Raw genomic sequence first — 15,533 nt, 5'->3', positions numbered from 1 at the left:
CAAATGTTTCTGTAAAACTAGTCTCATGAGGACGTACTTTAAGGTTATAAAACTTTTCGCAGAATTTTACATGATTTTTACATGCACAGTTCCATAAGCTTAAATAATAATAAATACAACAATAAATACATTTAAAAATACGGAGAGAGGTCCATGATAGTGAGACTGAAAAAAAAGTTGTTGAGCACTAGCAGCTGTGCACTGTGATGTGCCATGAAAGTAGCATTTCATTTCATACTAAATGTTAAGTATGTTCTGTTATTCACTGAAAACCATTCAATATAAAGCTTGATCCCCATGCACAATTTTAAAAGCTTTGAGTTTGAAATAGCTTTACAACTGACAGTTATATTTTGAAAAACCTTTGCATATAAACATGTTTTGTTTGTAGGACTGACTTCCTATTCAAAGGATAAAAACTGTATACAAACATACAATGCTGGTGGTGTACAGAGGATGGGCTAAGAATGGCACTGTGGCAAGATTTAGAGAGAGAGATTATATCTGTTATTAGACCGACTGATACAGTTTAGTTTAAAAAAACCCACAAAAACACCAGCTCTGGGTTCCTGTTCCGACATGGTATATCCATCAGCCTAGTAACATTTTCCTAAAACATCTTTGTACAAACTGTAACATGAACATTTTTTAAAAAGCAAGATGATTTTCATGCAACTGTCACTCAGGTGTTTTCTTTGTCTATCTAATAATCTATACTGACCTCTTGAGAACAGTAGTGGTTGTTTTTAGTATTCTGTGAAAAAAAGTCAGTTTTACATAGATTAAAAGCGCCTTTGGGTTTTTTTCAGGTAGTTCATGTGTATGTCAGCCAGGATACAGGATGGTTTCTAGTAATGGTGGGTCCTCGGTTATTTGTGAAAAATGCCCAGAAAATATGGTAAGTATTGAACTTTTCATACTTTGCCATAATAATAGGTGCTTTTTTAATTTTAAATTTCCTCCTGACTGCACATTATTTTTCATTAATTTAAAATTATTTTGTATAATAGTCTTTGCTTGGGAATTTTTAAGACCATGCTTATAGGTAGTAATTTTTTTCTCTTTAGAAGTGCTTATTGCTATTATTTTGCAGGCATTTTTTCGTTATAAATTTGACCCCACAGACAAAGTAAGAGTATTTTAAACGTTTAATTTCCTTCCACTGCTTTTCTTTTCTGCTTCATGTTATGTTATCCTTGCCCAGAGAGCACTGTTTTATAGAATGCCAAAGATGCTTCTCAGCTCATGGGTATCTTATTTGATTATTTGTATAAATCTTATTATTGTAATATTTAGGCTGTATCTTCGTGGTCCCTGATACTTTATCTTTTTACTTCAAAATGAGCTGCTGCTATTATGTTACTTTAATTATATATACCTTTGTAGCTTGGTCAGTTCTTTCTACCTTTCTTGACAAATTAAGCTATAATTTTGGGTCCTATTCACAGTGTTGAGCCAGAGGCACCAGGCTTAACCAGCTTTTTCCCGCTATGGTAAATAGAGAAATAATTTTTCTCCAGCAAAAGCAACTTTTCAGGGTGAAAGCCTTCCTGAATACTTCTTTCTCTCCAATAACTGTAGAATAACTCTCAAGAGACTGGCTTAGTTGCGTAAGTTAGGCATTTAATGGCTAATGGGTGATGCAGGTAATCTCCCTCTTTCCATCTTCTTGCTGCATTAGACAGACACATTGACAAATACCTATTGGTGTTTTCATCATTCTGCTGTTTCTTTCTTTCCTGTAATGGTGGCATTTGTCTTTGATTCTATGGCAAGGCTTACGCAAAGATAAAATGATGATAGCGGAGAAGGGAATAAATAACATCAGTATCACCTGAGGATGGGCAGTTATCTTCATTTTCCTCACTGGTTTTGATCTGTAGTGCAGCTACTTCATAGTATAAAATAAGTGTGGATATGAGCTGTTTGGGTACATGCAAAATTCCATGCAGTTATATAAGCTGCTTCACTTAAAACTCCTCCGTTTCCATTACTTCTATATATTTATATGCAAATATGTCTATTGATGCAGTTATGTCTATTGATATTTTTGTTCTAGGGTAGAACCTCTGTATCTTTTTTTAAACCTTCAACTTTTAATCAACTCTTATCTTTACTAAAGGGTGTTAGCTAATGGGTTCAGAAAAACTTAAGAACACTTTTTTTTAGCCTACATCTGCATAGGAATTACTTTTGCTAGATTGTTTAGCCTTTTTTATCTTTAAAAGCTTCATGAATGTTATTGATGTTGTTGTATCTGAACACGTTTCCAGTTAATAACATCTGGATCAGGCATTCTTCACAGATATTTGGTGATGTCTATATTTTTGAAAATTATAATAGTTTTACATTTTATTTTAGAGCGGAGTTACTCGGGATGGGTGGAATTGTATTACTTGCCCTAAAGGCCTAACTTCAGAAGGAAAATGTAAATGCCTCAATAATGAAATATTAGGTAAGAATTATATGCAAGTTATGAGATATTAGTGCTTGTTTTAGATATTTGAGTTTATTAAGACATGCTCTTCTGTTAAATAAGAAAGGAAATGTAACATATGTTTACATAACTAATGTAAAAATTCAACATTCCTCTTGATCTTAAACCTCATTCCTGAAAGACAACAGATAAATCTGTACCGTTGTTCATTGCAGTAAAAACTATTATGCAAACATTCAAAAAATGAATACTGGTGTATCACTTCCTTTAAGCTGGTTGGCAGTTGGTGGAGGTATTACAATTGGAATAAAACCAATGTCAACATAGACTAAGAAAAAACATTAAAATGTTTTGAAGTATGTGATGCACAGGTACTTCACAGTACAGGAATTACACACATATGAGTAGGTGGAACAGAATAGCCTGAGCAAGCCAAGCAAACCACTGTGCATTAATATCAGTGGGTTTCATTCCTCCCTGAAACACGTGCCTCTACCTGTGATTTCCTGCGACGTGCTTCCCTGTATCTGTGCTTCTTACTTGATGCTCTCTAGTAGTTGCAGATGAATTTCAGAAGACAGAGAAAATTAATTTTAATGTTAACTTTAGTGTCTGTGTTAATTTTTGCTTATCTTGCATAGTAAAAAACTAAGAGCAAAGTATAATTTTCATCAAGGGTGTAAAACAAAAAAGCTCTCGGGAGCTCTAGTTTTCCTTATTTTCAAAGACATAGGATGGAAAAGACTTTCTGTGTGCCTGTAATTCTTTGAATAAGTATTACTAATGTCCACTTTGGTTACATTTCTAACAGAGTATACTGGACAATCACTGTTTTCCAGATCATTAATTTAAAATTTTCCTAGGAATGTGTAAAAGAGTGAATAGCAACCTGGTCTAGTGGAAGGTGTCCCTGCCCCTGGCAGTGGGGTTGGAACTAGATGGTCTTTAAGGCCCCTTCCAACCCAAACCATTCTATGGTTCTATGATTCTGTGATCTCCCTTAAACTTTATGAAAGTTACAAAATACATTCTGAGCCTTTATGGTAAAATACTGAGAGCAAAGCTGATTCTGTAATTTAACATGCAGAAAAGTATTAGTATTGTAATTCTTTTGATTCTCTTTGTATCTCTTTTTTTTTTTTTTCCTTCATAATTAGACTTGAAATCTCTTGCCAAATGATTTAATTGCTGGAAGATGCAGTTCTGAAACTTTGAATTTGTGACATATGCATGAATCATTTCAGATGAAAATTAAAAATTTTTTTTCCCAGTAATTTGTAAACTTGATGTTTTGAGTTTTAGCTTTGCAGTGAAGCCTTGGTTTGAAATTTGGTTCAGAATAAGTGACAAAGGAACAGCAAAACTGGACGTGAAATATTGCATTTCTCATTAAAACTAAAGTGCATGTGCATAGCTATAAACAACACACATATACATATATGAATGTGCATTTATAGTGGATGTTATTTGCAAGTTGTGCTCTTGATTTTTTTAAAATGAGATCTTTGCATTTATTTTAGATCTGCATAGACACTTTATTTTTTCACACTTTTCTTAACCTGTGTGACATACTGTGCATCATGCAATTTTATCACAGTTGCTTTTCTTTTCCACTTAGTGGAAAGAAGAATGGATGGCATTTTGCTTAATGAAGCATTGTGCATACATTGTAATGGAAGTGAGCAATCGTTCTCTGCTTCAGATGCATCAGGAAATAGGTGAGTATTCTTTGCCTTTTGTGATGACAAATTTGAACATGTCATGTTCTGTTTAAATGGAATATTCTTGAGGAACAGTCTGTATCTTTGGGATGACAGTTTTAAAAGCAGTGAATTGGAAATCCTCAACCCTATATCAAACTCAATATGTTTTGTGTTCACTGAAGGCTTTACATGACCAGCAGCTTGGTTTGTTTGTTTGTTTTCCTTTAGTGTGACTAAAAAGCCCACTTTGCATTGGAAGCAGAAACAGAGTTCTTATTTTGATAATTAACTATTTCATTTCTTTTTTACTCCACTGACAGTAGAAACAAATCAGTAATGTCTTTTCGATTTCAGTTCGAACTAGTGAAGATGCTGATAGTGTTATCAGGCATACTATGTAACCAGCTTTCACTAAGTACTGAATCTCATACTCAACTACATTTTAAATGCATTCTTCATGTTTGTGATCCATAGGTGTGTAAGATGTGAACAAACATTCATCAATGTAAGCAAGTCTTGTGACTGCAGCAGCCCAAATGTTTTAGTAAGTAGAAGAATGCTTATTGTATTGAAGCTTAGAAAAAGAAAAGTAAGTTGACAAGTGTATAAATTTCCTGGTTTGGTTTTTTTTTCTTTCAGACTGGGGGATTGTGTTTCAGTGCTAGTGAAAGCTTACCCCCGAAGGGAGTTGCAACTGTTCGTTTTGCACAGCTAGTAAGTGTGTTTATTCAAAAACATTTTCAAGCTATCTCATTATTTACTTTCAGTAAGTCTTTTAAATTCTGTTCCTGAAAAACAAAAGGCTGTGGTTTGTTGTCTGATCACAGTGATTGGAAGGTAATTTTCATCAAGATAGAGTGTAGACATGTAGACCAGGCAAGCATTGTTCTATCGAATATGTTTAAGAAAATTCATGCCCTCTTGGAAACTGAAAAAGGGAAGTAATTTACATGAATTTAGTATCAAAACAAGCAGCATCTTGTCTACTGTATTAATTGTATGTATTTAAAGCACACTCATGTATCACAAAAACATGCTGAAGAGTCCACGAGGGCCTCTGGGCTTTTTTTTCTTTCTTTTTTTTTTTAAATATGTAAAATTTGTATTCATATAAAATATTTGAAAGAAGGTACAAGGATTTAAATGACATTTTGAGTTGTCAGATGGTTACAGCTGATAGAAGAAAATAGACACCTATAAAATTTGAGATTGTATATGAAATTGTTGAACTCCTTGAATTGGCTAATGAATGAAATTATGTTCTGTTGAGAAGAATGAAGGTGTTTTCATTGGTTTAGCTAATGAACTTCTATTAGTTGTGAAATCTGCTCGAAGTTAGGACCATTTTCCAAGTAGTTCTGAATTCAGGAAATGCTATGTGGCTAATAAATGTAGTTTGTTCTTAAATGAATTGATGTTAAAGGCTACTGCTTGAAAGAAAGCAAAAAGCAGTCTTCCGTTTTCCTGATAGCAAATACTGGTCTTGCTTTCTGAAAATGCCATCTTCTAAATAATATTTTATTGAGAACATGTCTTTTCAGTTGCTTACAGTATGTACAAAAGCTCTGTTTAGTTCAAATATGAGTAGTTATAAAAAGTAGGTTGTGAAATAATTAATTTTGCAATTTGGTCCTGAGTTAAATTTATCACCCAGTGTCATGGTTTTACCCCAGCCAGCAACTAAGCACTGCGCAGCTACTCACTCACTCCCTTCCCACCCAGTGGGATGGGGGAGAGAATCGGAAGGAAAAAGGTAAAACTTGTGGGTTGAGATAAGAACAGTTTAATAGGACAGAAAGGAAGAAACTAATAATGATAATAATAACAATAATAAAATGACAATAATAATAAAAGGATTGGAATATACAAAACAAGTGATGCACAATGCAATTGCTCACCACTCGCCAACCGATGCCCAGTTAGTTGCCGAGCAGCAATCTGCCCCGCCCCAGGCCAACTCCTCCCAGTTTATATACTGGGCATGATGTTGCATGGAATGGAATACCCCTTTGGCCAGTTTGGGTCAGCTGTCCTGGCTGTGTCCCCTCCCAGCTTCTTGTGCCCCTCCAGCCTTCTTGCTGGCTGGGCTTGAGAAGCTGAAAAATCCTTGACTTAAACACTACTTAGCAACAACTGAAAACATCAGTGTGTTATCAACATTCTTCTCATACTGAATCCAAAACATAACACTATACCAGCTACTAGGAAGAAAATTAACTCTATCCTAGCCGAAACCAGGAAACCCAGTCAACACCTTACCCTTGAAATCATTAGTACTTCCCTTGTGCAGTAAAGAAAATCTGTTTGTCACAGAATCCATATTCAAAACTTAAATATTTCTGCTCTTGTTCTGTATATTTTGTCTAATTTAGTGAAGTGCAAGAAATTACTGCATTATGGTTGTGGTTTGAACTGAGCTGGTTTGATTGAGACATTTACAAAGGACAGAATGCTCTTAGAAAATAGCATATTTTAGCTGACGGTTTTCCAGACTGTTATGTTATGCATTGTATTGGTTTTGTGTGGCAAGGTTTTGGTAGCAGGGGGGCGGTTACAGGGGTGGCTTCTGTAAGAAGTTGCTGGAAGCTTCCCCTGTGTTCGAGAGAGAGCCAATACCAGCTGGCTCTAAGACGGACCCGCCGCCGGCCAAGGCCGAGCCAATCAGTGATAGTGGTAACGCCTCTGTGATAACATTTTTAAGAAGGAAAAAGTTGGGACAGGCAGATTTCGGCAGCCGGAGAGAGGAGTGAGAACATGTAAGAGAAACAACCCTGCGGACACCAAGGTCAGTGAAGAAGGAGGGGGAGGAGATGCTCCAGGCGCCAGAGCAGAGATTCCCCTGCAGCCCGTGGTGAAGACCATGGTGAGGCAGGCTGTCCCCCTGCAGCCCAGGGAGGTCCACGGTGGAGCAGATATCCACCTGTAGCCCGTGGAGGACCCCACGCCAGAGCAGGTGGGTTCCTGAAGGAGGCTGTGACCCCGTGGGAAGCCCGTGCTGGAGCAGGCTCCTGGCAGGACCTGCGGATCTGTGGAGAGAGGAGCACACGGAGCAGGTTTTTTCCGGCAGGACTTGTGACCCTGTGGGGGACCGATGCTGGAGCAGTTCGTGAAGAACTGCAGCCCATGGGAAGGGCCCACGTTGGAGAAGTTCATGGAGGACTGTCTCCCGTGGGAGGGACCCCATGCTGGAGCAGGGAAGAGTGTGATGAGTCCTCCCCCTGAGGAGGATGAAGCGGCAGAAAACAACGTGTGATGAACTGACCGTAAACCCCATTCCCCGTCCCCCTGTGCCGCTGGGGGGGGGGTTGGTAGAGAAGCTGGGAGTGAAGTTGTGCCCGGGAAGAAGGGAGGGGTGGAGGGAAGGTGTTCTGAGATTTGGTTTTATTTCTCATTACCCTACTCTGGTTGATTTGTAATAAAGTGAGTTAATTTTCCCCAAGTTTGAGTCTGTTTTGCCTGTGACGGTAAGTGGTGAGTGATCTCTCTCCTGTCCTTATCTCGACCCACAAGCTCTTTGTTATATTTTCTCTCCCCTGTCCAGCTGAGGAGGGGGAGTGATAGAGCGGCTTTGGTGGGCACCTGGCAACCAGCCAGGGTCAACCCATCACATGCATAAATTGTTCTGACCAAAGGCATTGAAGCAGTTCCTTATTTACAGGGTATAACACTGACATCAGCGTGGTTTCTGAAAAACCTGCAGTCCTCAGCCTCTGCCTGTTGGGTGAGTTCCATTAATGTTTGCAGTTTGCTTTTTTATACAGAAGTGAGACTCTGTATAAAAGCATGGCAGTTCAATTTTTGGAAGTTAGCTTGCTTATTTTTAAAGAATCTTATTTGAGATGAAAGTAGATGAGAAAGAAATATATATACAGAATATTTAGAAAGAATATTGAGCACTAGTCAATGTTAAAACAAGTCTCCAGGGTTGGAATCTTCACAGGGCGAATGGTGTTAAAGAAAAAATCCTGCAATAGTCAGTAGGTATGTGAACCGTTACTGAAAATATCCAGTAAGGGATCACTCAGAAAATCAACTTCTTGCGTATTCAGTATTGATTGGCAGCTGGTCTTTACCTCCTACTTGGCTTTCAGTTTTTCATTTTGTTTTGTGGTGGAGAAGAATAACCATAGAACCATCCTTTTTAGCTTTGCTTTGCTTTGCTTTATGTATGCAAGTGTTATTTACCATTATGATGCTCTGGGTGGCAGTAACCATAGGTAGAAGAGTGGCTGCAGCAATAGAATCATGCACTCTTGTGAAGGGGATATGCCTCTGCCTCTTTTTTACCAACTCTGTTATCACACATCCTCATTTCCCTTCTGTATTCCTCTCCTCAAAATCAGATTTTAACTTCTCAGGCCCTACTTTCTGTCCCAATCTGTCACAACCCAAAGGGTTACCTGGCCTACAAGTGTATAAAGATCACAACAGTGGATTTGCAGAATTCCATAATACACAAGCACACAGAGTCTTTATTTCCTACATTTCTTTATTACAGATTACTACAAATTACTATCAGTAAAATGAGTATACTTACGATTATTAAAGCAAGTATATGTGTATTCCAGTGGTAGCAGCAATCAATAGTAGCAGCAAGCATATATTTCAATATTACAAGTTACTACAAAATTATCACTCGTAAAGCAGCAAATACACTTATGATCAGTTACCTATATGCATGCCTATGTATATTCATTATTCAAAATAGTACCAGTACAGAGCTCACGAAATGGCTTCCAGGAGTGGGGCCTCGAAATCAACAACAGATGAAGTCTCACTTCAAAGATGATCTGCATCACGGAGTCTGGAGTCAGCCAGGTGTCCCCAGCTATGGTCTGATAACTTGCCTAGGAGAGCTCATAGAAAAGTTTGTGCAGGGGGACTTCTCTGTGTGTGTGAGAGAGAGAGAGAGAGAGAGTGACAGACAGACCAACAGGGACAGATTCACTCTCCATTTTGGGTAAAAAGTAAGTCATTTTTATATCGCAGAGACGTAAGGCGGTATAGGACAGCACCACCTGGAGCAGCCAACAGATGATGATGTTTTGTATTCTCTCAGACCAGTTTTTATTTTTCCAGACTGTTTTTCTGCTCTTTAAGCTAGAAAAGCCAATAGCAGTTGCTGATTCCTACTTTCTTAGAATGTTTTCCCTCTTTTCCAGACTATTTTTCACATTTCCAGATTATAAGTTTCTGTTACAGTTCCTTGGTTTTGTGCTTATCGATGGTATCTCAGGATGTCTCTGGTGTTTATGTACCCAGCTGCACTTCTCAGGGATGTTTCTGATTCCCAGGACTAGTTCCCAGGCTAGCAGTTCCCAGGCTGGCAGGCATTCTCTGTGTCAGTATTTCAGCAGACTTCTGTTCAGTATTTTCCCAGATCACCTTTGTGGCTGTTCCCATCGCCATCTCATACACATAGCTCTGAGATGTATTCTACTTAACCCATTCTTTTTTACAAACTGAGACTATCCTTGTCACTTACAGAAGTTTATCCTGTTTGTCTTCCTCAGCCTGCTCAGCTCTTCAGAGGTGCTACCTGAATGTAACATGCAACTGCCAATCTGACCCACACAAAGGCAATAGGTGGTGGCAAGTTAATACTAGTGCAGTGATCACTGCACACAGATGCCAGGCACCACCTCTGCCTATCACATGGCAGTGGTTTGTTTACCAAAATTGAAGAATAGTGTAAATACAACATAGTTTAGGAAGAGCAGAATAGAAAAAGTACTAAAACTGAAAAGAAGGTATTTATGATACATGCAGCTATAGTTGTCAGTCTTAGGTCTTTGATGGAGTCATCTTTGTCATACAGCCTAAGTGATGTTAAACATTTTGATTCGTACTTCATTTTCTAAATGCAGATTTTGACATTTCTGTCACATCATACCATCTAGCTGATGCAACTAAAATAAACTGAAAAAGCGAGAGCATTGATTTCATGCTGCCATCTCCAGACCTATAAAAATATGGAACTTGAATAGCTGGGAGAAAATATTAGGTGTTGACAAAACGAAATTACTTTCAAGTAAAAACGAGGGTTTAGGAGTGGCTTATTAAAGATAACATTAATTTTATGATTGCCTCACCAAAAGGAGGGGTAAATAAATACTTTTCTGTGTTCTTGTGTTTCTCCACTGCAGTTGTACTCTAATCTAACAGCATGCCAAGCTCTTGGAAATATGTGTGTGATGAATATGAACTCATTGAGTTCTTCAAGTACTGATGCCTGTGGTTTATTTCAGTATATTTATGTCAATACAGCAAGGCTAGGCATTGTTCATTCAATAGCCTTCTGGTAAGTTGCCTTTTCCATAACTTTCAGTCTTTAATAGTGTTTTATAGAAATTATTATTCTAAATGTTCTTTGATGCAAAACATTATGTTTCTTTAGAGAAAACATTGTAATTGTTTTCAGGAGGCATAATCTTCCATGGCTATATTATGGTGATCAACCAGGATTAGCATCCCAAGTGCTTGAGGCAAATCATTTCCCTGCAATCTTCAGTTTTAAAGGAACAGATAAGGTAGGTGTTGGGTAGTAGACATTGGGAAGCGGACATTAGGAAGAGGACATAAAGAGGTTTAGATTTATTACAGATGTGGCTCTACTAAAAATAATTTTTAGGCAGTCAGTTTAACAAAACCAGCGTGAGGTCTTACGGAAGAGGAAGGTGGTATTTATGTAAAAAATCTCTAGGTAAGATGATTTTACTGACTTACACTCGCTCACACATTTGCTTTGCTCATGCTTTCATACCCACGTTCTCATAAGGCCAGGATGTGCTTCCTTGAGTGGTCTGACCAGGATCAATTGTGTGTGACACAAGGAGCAAGGGCTGCCAGCTATTAAGTCCTCATTGTGTCCCCAAGGTTATTCTGGATTGGCAGTGATGAACTAGTAATTAGACAAATCTTTTATACCCCTTAGGAGTTAGTAGTTGTTTTGGCATTGTCCTTTGCTTCAGAGTTTTGTTTACTTCAATCTCTGTAAATCTGAGGCAAAGTTGGTCTTTGTCTTTTTCCCTCGTTTGAAATATATACACCCTTTTGTCAGTTTTCCTGGTGAGCTAATTGGAAAAAGAGGGGTATATGTGATGCACTGTAACTTTGCTGCCATTCTCCTGCTGCCAAAGTGCAGGGTCTTTTGCTGACAGGTTGTCTGTACTGTGGTTTTATCACAACCCATTTCTCAGCTTTATTGCTGGGAACAGTGTTGTTCTTTATTGCTATGCAGTGTTTAACCCTTTCTTTTGTTGCTTCTGATGCTTACACGCACCTGTCTATCCCTACTTCATTTATACCAACCTCAATATTTCTGTTGCAAATCTCTACAAGCTGAGTTGTATCAGATATGGATTCAGTCTATTACTTCAGCCTTTTCCTCTTCCTACAGTGAATTAGGAAAAAAAAAAAAAAAAGAGAAAAAAAAAAAGAGGTGAGGAAAAACAATCATTTCAATGTTAACAAAGCCAGGTATCCATCCCTGGGAGGAATAGACTGCTTAAGTAGCTTGTTAACTGGCACAGTTTTAAGAAGAAATCAAACAGTAATGTGTTTTATTTTACAGATTCATTGTAACATTAGAATAACTAGAATAGTTTATTCAAGTTAAGCTAATCATAGAAAGTAGTGCTAGAGATAGCCTGTTTGTCGGTCATACTGCCAAATTTATCTTAAGTTTTCTTATTGACTCAGAAATAAAATAATAGGTTTTTTCAGCCATATTCCAAAAGATTGTGTTTTAAATTAAACAATGTTGCAATGCAGCAATTGTTTTAACAACTAAAATACTTATTATTCTTCCTAACACTGAAGGTCCTGGAAGCCCTCAAGATCCCAGCCTGGTATACGTTAGAAATCTGCATGGATTTCTGATTAGTTTAGAGCATGTCTACTTGTGTAGAAGTTCCTTTGGAACTTTCTCCACGTCACCAGTGAAGCTGTAGAAGAATGGTAAAAGTATGGTTTTTTAAACAAAGTAAACTAGCGAAACCAAGATTAAAAACATAAAATCAAAGGGGGAGAAAAATGAAGCATTATGCTGGAATTTTTTGGGAAGCATCAAACGATGAGACAGCAATCCCTAAAGTGTGTATGTCCACTTTATGGCAGTTTCATTGTTTCTGTATCTTTTTCATCATCAGGATGTAAAGCTGCAATTTATTGCAGCCTCATTTGATGCCGCAGGAAACTTTCTTAAATGGCAAAGTGTGGAAGGAGGCATCTTACAGGTATGTTTGATTTTAATTATCTTTTTTTGATACCATAACGTTCTGATTGCCTTTACCCAAATTAAGACAAAAGCCAAGAGTTTGGTTACTACACTAGTGACAGTGCATAAGGTAACTATAGAGCTAGATTAGGGAAAATAGCCCTTGATTCTTGCTCACGATGATCTCTACAAAATGAAAAGTATAAATTCAGCAACATTGTCTTCATCCATTGGACCAATATAAATTTAGAATATTGGAAAGCTCTGAAAAACAGCGCTAGTCATTTAGAACCAACAGTCTCTTTCTTCCATTCAGCATACAGTTACCCATGTACATAATTTATTATTAGCCCTCTTTTTCCTGTCAAGAAAAGTGTATTAAAGAATACAGTCTTAGTCCACATATGTTTATAGATGATTCTGTGAGCATGTCCCTGTTAGATGCTGTCACCTGTTTTCACACATTATGGGGATGCCAAGCAAATCAGTAGTTATGTCACTGTCAAGAGAGGTAGGAAAAACTGATCTACTACCCCATTTTCTTTCAGTTCTCTTGGGATTTTTTGTTTGCTTATTTCTTTTGGTTTTAAATATAAAATGTACACTTTGGCTAGCATCTGCCTAGCTTTTTCATAACAGAAAGTTTCAAAAACTTGCTGGGAAACTTTACTTAGAAATGGGGAACACTGGCTAGAAGATTCACAGTATCCTTGGACACTCTACCCTCAGATTTCAGTGGCACACACACATTCTACTTTAGCAGTACTACGCTGTATAGATAGGGAAAAACACAAGTAAGCAGCAAGTGGAAAGTGCAATAGTAATTAGCCTAACAGTTAGCTGAAATTGGCAGCTGTGAAACATGTTACAGAGTAGAATTTGTTTAGCAGTCCAGTGGTGATCTAGGCACTCTCAGCAGTTCCCTAGGCAGGCAACAATAGGAACACTAGCAATAACAATTGGGAATTGTCTGTCCCCTTTTCTAGGCTCTTCATGTCACTCTTGGAGCATGTAACTTCAAATGCTCCAGTATCTACAGAAGAGCAGCTGACATTCAGGGTTTAGATAGTGACTGCTATTTATTTTGTTACTGTCTTGGGATGAACTCTCTTGCATCTACCTCTCAGATTTTAAGGAAAACTAGTGTCTGAGAAAACAGGTTACTAACCCAATTACTGTGCATAGATTTTAAGGTTTATTGGGACACCTTAATTTCCTAAATGCAGAGCTTTTAGTAGCTATCAAAAATCAATGGGAAAGGAATAGCTTTTCTATTCAAAGCCTCTTTTAATGTAAGAGATTGTGTGTGATGATAAGACATCACAGTGCTAAAGTGCTGTCAATGTGTAATTGTAGCAATTCCCAGAATTTCAGTTGCACATTAATAGAATTGTGTTTTATTTAAATTTAGACTTGATTTTCATTTTGGGAAGATGGCTATGCCGTCCAATAAGTGCCATGCTCATTTAGTTAGAATTTAGCCTATTTTTCTGGGTTCTACTTAGAATGGCTTGTTCTTTGCAGAAAATGTAAAAGTTACATTGAAAAAGTAAAAAAAAATCTGTTACTTGCCATGATAACTTTGATCCTCTGAGAATGCTACCTTAAGAGAAGGGGGGCAATATGAATGTGGAGTTTTTTTCTGATGGGATTCTTGGATTTAGCAGGAGCCACCAATAAAGCTTGAGACAGCACAGTGCATTAAACATTCAGTCCCCAAAAAGATTATTTTTGCCTGGTTGGATGCTGCTGGCCACAGATTTCAACTTCAGTGATGAACTGAAAAATACTTTGCAAGTGTGAATAAGCTAAAACAGCATTTTAAGAGCAACAATATTAGTACAATAAATACTTGTGTTTACTCTTCAAAATCAATCCCTTTCTTCTTAAAAAATAGAACAAAATATCTTTTGTGAGAACTGTGAATACATAAGCTGCTTGGAGTACCTGTAAATATTTCGTGTGAGAAAATGATACTGTTGAATTAACCTAGTTATAATTATGTTTTGTTCAGCTTTGTCCTGATACCCAAACTAAATTGAATGCAGCTTATGCATTTGGAACAACTTATCAACAAAGTGTAAGTAAGAGATAAAATGCTATTTTGAATTAAGTTGCTTTATAAGTCATCAGTAATTCAGTGCATATTGAAGGACCTCTGGAGTTTAGCAATAAGTTGCAACATGGACTTCTTTCTTGTGAAACTTGCTTATTTTAATTTCTTTATTATGCAGTGAAATAAATGTGGGTTTTTTATTTAACTATACATCACAAAACTTGTGTACTACATAGGATAATCAAAATAAATTGACCTGGCATTTGTATTAGTGAGGTTGCTGACTTAATCAGTGGAAGAACACAATGCCTGAATTCTGATAGTCATATACTTTGTGTTGTAACTTCTAATTTTCCTGCCTCCCTCTTTGGCCAGGTTTCATATGGAAAGACGACATATACAATCATGTCATGCCTGTATGTTGTCCCATTAACTCTTTAATATATGCCCTGATTTCGGTGAATTCAATAAAGAGATTGAAGGCAAGTTTTAATCGAACAGATGACTCATCAGAGGAAAGAGATTCTTTAGCTGTCTTAACTATGGAAAAAACTATTGGGGTTTTCACACCTTACTAAACACCAGGAAAGGGAGAGAGGATAGAGCACCTGAGCTTGTGTATATGTAGATGTTAAATTCAGTCAGACATAGACATGGTTCTGCCAGCAATAAAGTTTCATTCATTTTTTTTACTTACGTGTTAAATGGAGAGTTGGTAGTCTCTTTGACAGGGGGGTGGAGAAATAACTTCTTCATTTTTATAAAACTCCATATGTGTGTGCAACATCTAATACCTATATCTCCATTAATATTATTTATTAACTCGTCTGCATTCAAAACCATCCCCCGCATTATGGGTTGCAGTGTAAAATAGATAAACTCTGGCTGCTGTTTGGGTGGTGTGAAAGTCTTGTAGTGTAATAGCTGTCAAAGCTTTAGTCCTTGAAAAACTGAAGTGTCTACCAAATAATTTTGACAAAACTTTGTTAAATATTTTTACTCTTCCAAGTTGTTTAATGTTGTTTAAACTATATTTCAGACAGAATGGAAACTTACTTTCTATTTAGGATCATTGAACTAGTCCAGTATGGTTATTCTTTTTTTGTGCTTTTTAAAATG

General features: G+C 37.2%; 1 protein-coding gene across 2 annotated transcripts in view; it reads left to right on the top strand.

The window, feature by feature from the left end:
• TMEM67 (transmembrane protein 67) overlaps positions 1-15,533 on the top strand; it is a 37,016-nt gene that overhangs the window by 1,405 nt on the left and 20,078 nt on the right. For both annotated transcript variants that reach the window (XM_030012557.2, XM_030012556.2), the window contains exons 2-11: positions 810-898; positions 2,362-2,455; positions 4,056-4,155; positions 4,615-4,684; positions 4,780-4,854; positions 7,799-7,861; positions 10,287-10,441; positions 10,562-10,670; positions 12,291-12,377; positions 14,373-14,438. In XM_030012557.2, coding sequence (XP_029868417.1) covers positions 810-898; positions 2,362-2,455; positions 4,056-4,155; positions 4,615-4,684; positions 4,780-4,854; positions 7,799-7,861; positions 10,287-10,441; positions 10,562-10,670; positions 12,291-12,377; positions 14,373-14,438 — 908 coding nt within the window. The remainder of the gene's footprint in view (positions 1-809; positions 899-2,361; positions 2,456-4,055; positions 4,156-4,614; positions 4,685-4,779; positions 4,855-7,798; positions 7,862-10,286; positions 10,442-10,561; positions 10,671-12,290; positions 12,378-14,372; positions 14,439-15,533) is intronic.

The sequence above is a fragment of the Aquila chrysaetos genome, chromosome 4 (genome assembly GCF_900496995.4).
Source record: "Aquila chrysaetos chrysaetos chromosome 4, bAquChr1.4, whole genome shotgun sequence".
Lineage (NCBI taxonomy): Eukaryota > Metazoa > Chordata > Aves > Accipitriformes > Accipitridae > Aquila > Aquila chrysaetos.
This window is presented reverse-complemented; position numbering and strand designations above follow the sequence as displayed.